Source organism: Macrosteles quadrilineatus, unplaced genomic scaffold, assembly GCF_028750875.1.
Source record: "Macrosteles quadrilineatus isolate MER2022 unplaced genomic scaffold, UCM_ALF_1.0 Scaffold_9__3_contigs__length_116548681, whole genome shotgun sequence".
In the NCBI taxonomy this organism is placed as follows: Eukaryota; Metazoa; Arthropoda; class Insecta; order Hemiptera; family Cicadellidae; genus Macrosteles; species Macrosteles quadrilineatus.
In genome coordinates, this window is record NW_026542602.1 from 101,599,202 (window position 1) to 101,607,031 (window position 7,830).

The 7,830-nt window shown below is 30.9% G+C and overlaps 1 protein-coding gene across 1 annotated transcript; it reads left to right on the forward strand.

The window, feature by feature from the left end:
- Nucleotides 1-2,885: 2,885 nt before the first annotated feature.
- Nucleotides 2,886-6,173, forward strand: LOC129002002 (peptidoglycan-recognition protein SC1a/b-like). The gene is made up of 3 exons (XM_054429481.1): nucleotides 2,886-3,028; nucleotides 4,283-4,410; nucleotides 6,027-6,173. The coding sequence occupies exons 1-3, from the start codon at nucleotides 2,994-2,996 to the stop codon at nucleotides 6,149-6,151; spliced, it is 288 nt and encodes a 95-aa protein (XP_054285456.1). The 5' UTR covers nucleotides 2,886-2,993; the 3' UTR covers nucleotides 6,152-6,173.
- The last annotated feature ends 1,657 nt before the right edge of the window (nucleotides 6,174-7,830 follow it).

A 7,830-nucleotide genomic window follows, 5' to 3' on the forward strand; every position in this document is an offset into this window, starting at 1 on the left:
ATATAACAAGCCATCGTACAGTATTTCAATCATAGATTTTGTTCCAAGGTTGATAAAATTTATCTGTAAAATACTTGTTTTTACAAATTGATTTTGTCAGGAATACATTTTGTAAGGCTTTTAGATATCTAAATATTTTGACTACAGTCTGTTTTGGATCAAACCAAAATATTGTGAGCATTTTTGTATTCTATTCCTTTAGGTCATTGTAATGGAGGGATTTTCGCTAGCTTAGTGATAAACTAAGGTTTTGGGAATTTGGTGCCAGAGTGGCGTGATCGATCCATAGCTTTCCTTGAAAAATGGCATGCGTTTGTACTGCCTTTCGTTTATAGCGTTGGAGTTTAGACAAAATACTGATAAATATAAATATATACATCAAATGTATTTTTCGATACAATTTGTGTACATATATTTATAGTTGATAACCAGTAATCTAAACTGGACCAAATATTAGTATATTTAGTCCATTAACGCTTTTTAGTAGGTAGGGCAAAAAAGATGAAAAGGCTATGTAACAAAATAATTGTGAAGATAAAAACAATTGTTCTGGTGATTTTAACAGTTATGTTTTAGGCAGTTTAATTGTACACTGTCACACAGTAACAAGCTAATACAGCTATCTAAAGTAGGCACTAACTAAGAATAATTATGAGTCTCGTTATCAGTTGGTAAATACATCATTCTATTATCTCATATCTTTTAAAACTGTTGTTTTCTTTAGTTTGTTTACATAAGTATTACTGTGCTTATTATTTTTAAGTAAAATAATCATAAGACTTCGGAAAAAGGTGAATTTAAGACCGACTAAATGTAAAATTAAGTGTTCGTAAAATGTTTGTGATATTTAAAAAAGAAAAAAAAATTAAATAGAATAACAAACAAGATTTGAATTGAAAATGAGTTACAGATATGCCCCCGTTAATCGTAAGTTATTTTTTCATATTTATTTGCTTGTAAATAGTGAAATAGCAGTTATTTATAACAATTTCGACACTGAGAATAGGTTTAAATAAGCATATACATCATCTAAGTCCATGTTTTAACAACGACTAACATAGCATCTAAAATATTCTGATTATAGATTTTGCACAAGAACGATTTAACTTTTTAACTTGAACCAAACAAGTTTTTTCTGATAATATACATTGTTATTTAAACATGGTAGGATTTGAATTACAGTGCAGCCAAATTTTTAAATTTGTCATTAGCAAAATAGATACACCATCTTATAACCATAAAAATTAAATAGGACCAGACCAGGGGCGATGATTAAGTTCTTCATTAGGCAAAGTTTTAATTTCAAATTTGCAAAATAACCAATTATAATGTAAGGAGATTTTAGCTTGCATTAAAAGTATGTTATTTAATCATACCTACCATTACTCATTTCAACATTTATTTGGGATGGTAAATATTAAGTAGTTTATGTTATCAATTTTTACCTTAAGCAATTGTCTATATAGTGTGGTATGCATATAGCTGTTTCCAACCGATCACTATAGGGAGCTATTTAAAAGTAAAAGGTTTAATTCAACAAGTGATCCTGGGCCACAAGCACCTCACCTCATGTGATTATTTAAAAGGGTAATTTTTTTTGTAGTTTCGCTTGGTGATTATAGTTCTCTAAAAGATTACTGTAATGTAACCTTTGTTGATCACACTCAATCTCTACACATATATTCATTCTTATAAACTAAAAAAAAAAAAAAAAAAAAAAAACTCTAATCCAACTTAGTCTATAAGTGAGTTTAAATAAAATTTCAATACAAAGAAAACTACCCATTTATTGTCCTTTCTCATTCTTGAATAATCTTCTACTATCCCCAATTTGTCCTATTTACTCATTTTTGTAAATACAAACTCTTTTCCCGATTACCTTTTAAAATTAGTTATTTTTGATTACTCAACCACTAGAAATCACCCGGCCGCCTCTCAAAATCTTCATAGTAAGCAGAGAGGAGTGGGGAGCAGAACATCCCATAGTATGGAAACGCCTTGGTCACCCAATCAAAAAGGCAAGTTAACATAATGTGTACAATCCAATCGATAATCATTGTTAGATTCTAGGACACGAATATTATTATTTAAACATATCATTTTGTGTTTATGAAAGACATATTCTTACATTTGAAAAGTATTCGCCTGCTATTAAACGTATAGAAATGAACAAAAAAGATGTCAACTAGAGATGAGTGTATTAATTACTTCCTATATTAGGTTGGTCCTACTTATCACTTCTATTTTTACCTAACACAGGAGTCAAAAGTTCATCAAAAGTCAAATATCTGTTACAGTCAATGTCAGTCCACTTATATTCTTGTGTTTTAGCCTCTCCCTGAACAGTGCTTGCTAATTTGCACCCAACCCTTTACTTTTTAAGTATTTGAGATAATTGAAATTGTTTGTAGCAACCTTCTTAGATATAATGGGCTACAATAATTATGGTTAGATTAAAACCTTTACGCGTAGGTTTAGTGGGGGTGGTGGGTAGCTGAAGATTTGCAAATAGGAAGTATGGTCGACTTACATATAATTTTCCAGTTCTTGATCAAACTAAGAAATTGACATAAAGAATATAAAAATCGGAAGACTAATAACAAAATTACGCCAAAAAATGGTTCACCCAAAACAGACAGAGATTAAAGATATGTTACACCAATAATAGGGAGTTGGGGATTTTCCAGACAATTGCGTTTATCAGTAATTCTGTCCCTTTTAGGGTGAATCATTTTATTACGCCATTTTGTTATTAGTGGTCTGATTATAATTTTGTATATCAATTACGTAGTTTAATCAATACCTGCAAAAATATGTAAATAAGTTTTGTTATCAACTTCTTGATTTGATTGCTGTATGTTGGTTTTTATATTTGGAAGCAAACAATAAGCGGATGATGGTCCAAGGTTTCATTTACCGTTGACACCGACACGCCTCCTTGCAATAGTCCAACAGAGTGTGTTTCTACAGTGAGGGAGATACAGCACAGACATATGAACCAGGACAATCTACCAGACATAGCCTACAAGTAAGCGGACATAGTAAACGAACACTAACACAACATACAGGTCTTACTTTGTCAGACACTTCCATGTGCTGACATTACGGCTTTACTAAGACAGCTATTCTGAGAGCAGGCTAAAAGTAAATAAATGGAATTAGATCGTTCTATAGAAACCACATGCTTTAGACTGCTAAAGATCAAGGTTTCCCAACCAGTGGCACCGAGAATGAGGCTATTTTGTTAGTTCAAAATAGTAAACCTGAGTATTAGACTTAAAATAATACTACTTGAAATAATATACTTGAAAAAGGAGTGACATTATAATTCTTGCACCTTGTTTTCTTCACTCTAGTACTAGTTCACTCTACCCACTCGTATATCGATCGAGAAATGCTGTATATCCTTATAACAAAAAATAAGTAGCGATCAGGATATCAGCTTGGAACTAATCGCAGAACGTTCTAAAGTTGGTTCATTAATCAAGATTAATTAACTTTCCAATTGAAGCTCTGTATTATAATAATTATTATAGTATTTTCCTTGTAGTATAATGCGTTTTATATTTTAAAACTAACGATACGGGGTCCTTGTTGACATAAGTTAGTTAAATAGCATAACAAAACATAGAATCTTTTAAAATCAAAATGACAGTTAGAAAATAGGTTGGTGGCAAATAAATACTGTACTGTAATAAACATTCAATCTACATTTACCTCCAGAGAATTAAGTGGCATGCAAAATAGTTTTGTCTTGTAGAAAGGTAGGCCTACATAAAAAAAATAAACACTGCCATCGTTTAGTTTAACTAAAACATAATTATGTCAATGCCCTTTGAAGACTTCTAGTTTTGTATTTTTGAAGATTTTATTAGTTTTGGTAAAAGAAATTTAGGATATAGTACTTAAAACAGTACATATTCTATCAAAATCATTTAAGAAATTTTGGGAATGTCAGTAATGTCACTGTCTTTTGTTTTGCATTTATAGTAGGCCCTAACTGTAATTTTACAGAAGTAAATACAAGGTGAATAATTTCCATCTCGTAAGTAAACAAATTTACAAATTGAAATAGCAAAACCACTTCGTCCATAATTGAAACATTCCATTTGCAGTTGAAATTTGTGTTTAAAGTTTATAATAACAAACACACAATCTAGAAGTAAAGCATAAATATTGAATGTAATATTCCGTTTAATAACATGAGTGTTATTTGCATGCCTACGTGATTGTTTGAGTTAAGGTAATTAACAATGCTTTAGCTTTGTTCGTGTGTTTACAGTTTTCTTGTCGGAGGTGACGGGAATGTTTATGAAGGTAGAGGCTGGTATACAAAACCCCAGAAATTTCTCACAGACCCTAAATGTAGCGATAAGACTATCGATATAGCATTCATTGGAAAATATGGCTGTAAGTACTTTTAAAGCTTATATTTACCATGTTTCCAGGTTTTGGGCAAATCAAATCCAAGTCATCGTTGGATTTATATTTCATTGTACAGTTAAATTTACAAATTCCAACAGTACAAAATTTAGCCGCAGAATTGTTTGAATGAAGTTGAGGAATTATAACGTTGTTTTATCTATATTTTTAAGGGGAAGCTTAACTTGGCTTATCAGATAAAACCTTTGACTATTAGTATCCAATAGTCAATGATAAAACTTATTAAAATAAAATAATTAATACTCTCTATAGACCTACTATTATTTATGCACGTTATTTAATTTTTTCCAGTATGATTGTATGATTCTCTTTATAAAATGCTGTCCATTTAGGTATCTTATAGCCTATTTTGATCGTGACTTGATGGACTTGATAGTTAATCAAGTCATTAATTTCATCTTTTTTTACGGTTATAAAAATGTATAAAGCTAACTATTTTTGACAATTGAGAGAGAAAATGTTATCTATAAACTCCATCCAAGAACACGAAAGTATAAAATAATCTTATAAAGATAGAAATGTAATAGGTAATTACAAAATATAAAACCAACACCTACAATAGTTATACCATGTTAAAAAGAGTGCATTAGAATTAATAATTAAAACAACTACGTATATAAGTTAAACTATCATGTTGCCATTGTGTAATGTTTGTTCAGTTTACAAAGCAGTGTCAAAGCGGCTCAGAAGCAAACATTAGTTTAATCTCTTTGTGACTCAAGACCTTTGTTCTTGACACATTACAATAGACTTTGCCAACAATGCCATGTTGATGTGCTTAAGTAGGAGCTTAGGTTTACTCATTAGAAATTCTCTACTTGAAATTGTGGTCTAATTATAGGTTGAGAGTGAATAACTAAACAGTTCTCTTGTTGTTACAGAGTATTTAAACTGTGTTGATAAGCCATTGTTGAAATGTAAAGTTGGTACCTGTTGCTGCAATTAATTTTGTATTTCGTGTTTTAAAGTGTATTTAGCTGTTATGATGTTGCTGTATGAATAACAATATTACCACTAAGGGTAATAAGTATTGAATTTAAACTTAAAAAGCGCGTTAGTTTAAAGCTTCACTATTGAAACTCGTCAAACTTAGTTGGTTTGATAAAAAAATAAATTGAAACTTTCCCATCGTAGCAAACCTGCAGAATAATCAAATTGTCATGTGCCTGATTAAAATTTTGCACTAAAACTTAATATTGCCTTAAATGTGTCAAATTCATTCCAAATTCATAATTCGAAGTTTTGCAAGTGCTTTAGGTTTAACGCAAGAGGGAAAGTATGAAATGTCACTTGACAGAAAAATTATATACAAGGTAATGTTTTATAAGGTTCCTTAGATAAATGTATTGTTTTCGGATAACAAATTAATTATGAGTTAACCTTATTTCCTATTTTTCATTGACACTTTGATACGGAAATTAAAACATCGGATAAAATTACTCATTCCTTAGGTTAAAACAATTAGAATCTGTTTGTAAAACTATTTATACATTTATCTAAAAAGACTGAGGTAACATGCAATTATTTTTAACAGACTATGTACCAGCAATGTATTTACAATACAACCCAATGCTTATTTTCAGATCCAGATGTAGAGTACCCCTGGGCTCTTCATGATAAAGCTACTGAATTGTTACTGGAAGGGCAAGACAGACACATTGTGGTTTTAAACCTACTGTTATTGTATCCAAAAGAAGCCGATGATTGAACAAAATATAGATGTAAATTAATGGTCTAGTATTTCATCACTACAACCTAAGCCAGCAAAACAGAAACTGGTAGAAACTGGTTCCGGCGGTTATGGAATAGAAGCTTTGGGACTGTGTGATGAACTATTATGTTTTGTCTTACTTTAAAAATCATTTGACTTACCCTACTTCTACGAATAACCACTATACAAATTACCTTCAAATATTTCTTCTTAGCTTGGCTTCCAAAATTGTAACATGCACAATTGTACATTGTCAATAATCAGGTCAACATGCATAAATACTGTTTGTCTCGTAGTTTACATGATGTGCGCCGTAACCAACTGGCAGATGGAACCCTCTTAAAACCTCTTATAGAGGGCTTTTATTTTTAACGTGGATGATATGATATTGAAATTAAAAATAATACTCAAACATAAATATTTGGGGTCTAATCATAGTTTTAATATTGTACCTTTAAATTGTTGCTTTATTTCCTCTCGCAGGTAATTTCGGTTCTTCAAGTATTGTATATGTGTACAGGGTTGATTTTTGTTAAGTTTGAAACATGATGGCAATGAAGGTAATGTATTAATTAAATTCCAGCTTTCACTTTGCAAATTCACCTACTAAATTACGATTCTTGCCCAAATTATAGCAACAAAGTAATGAAATGTCAATGTTTAGTTTCAGTTATAATTAATGGCGTTGTCTCAGAAAGGCCGCAACAAAACTTTGACAAAAAAGAGATGAGGAAATAATTGGATTTCTCAAGTAGCCTCATAAAGCAACTTAGTTTAACTCTTTTGAGATAATTATGGTCATTATAAAGAATTTCAAACTTACCGTTATATTTTATGGTAGCCTAAGTTTAAAATCTAGGGTAAAACTGAAGAACTTGTAGTACAAAAAAATTATATTTTTAGAGATTAGAATATGAAATTTAAAAATAAGTTGTGTTAAATGTGCCATTATTTGAGAAATTAAACAATATGTACGGATGATTATAAATCGATTAACATACTTGTCATTCACAAAAAAATCGGTAAAAATAAATAGTGGACACAATTTATAGGTGGATAAATAATAACAGCGGGATGAAAATAGAGCTTAAAATTAATCAAATCAAACTTTTTAAATCTAAACATTTTTGAAATTTCTTTTCAATTTACGGACGAATTATATTTTAACACTTAAATGAATAGTAATCCTTGGGTTAAGTTATCCTGATTTTTTGAGTTCTCCGCTGCCTTTCCAGATTTTATCCTGCCGTGCCCTGCTTAGTACCAGCCCCTGCCCCTCAGCCTGTGTCTAGCCTCTTTTAGAGTGGCCATTGACTGTAAACATTTAATTGTATTACAATCGATATATATAACCTAACTGTGTCCTCTGACACAGCCTCCTCTGACCTTTGAAGACATGCACAACTTGTATTGTTGTGTGGAAAAATTGTTTAGAGGATTATTAGGTCATGACTGCCGTCTGAGAACCGCTAATATTGGAAAGTATTGGAATATTCTCTGGAAAATATTGGTTGGTTAAAATTCCTTTTAGCCATTTAAACGATAAAATATCCAAACAATTTTAATCCGAACTATTTAAACATTTAAATATCCTATTCAATTTAGACACAATAGTATATTACGTTACTAGTCCTGAAAGTAAGTGTTTACCGGACGAGTGTGGTCGTTCCCGTGCG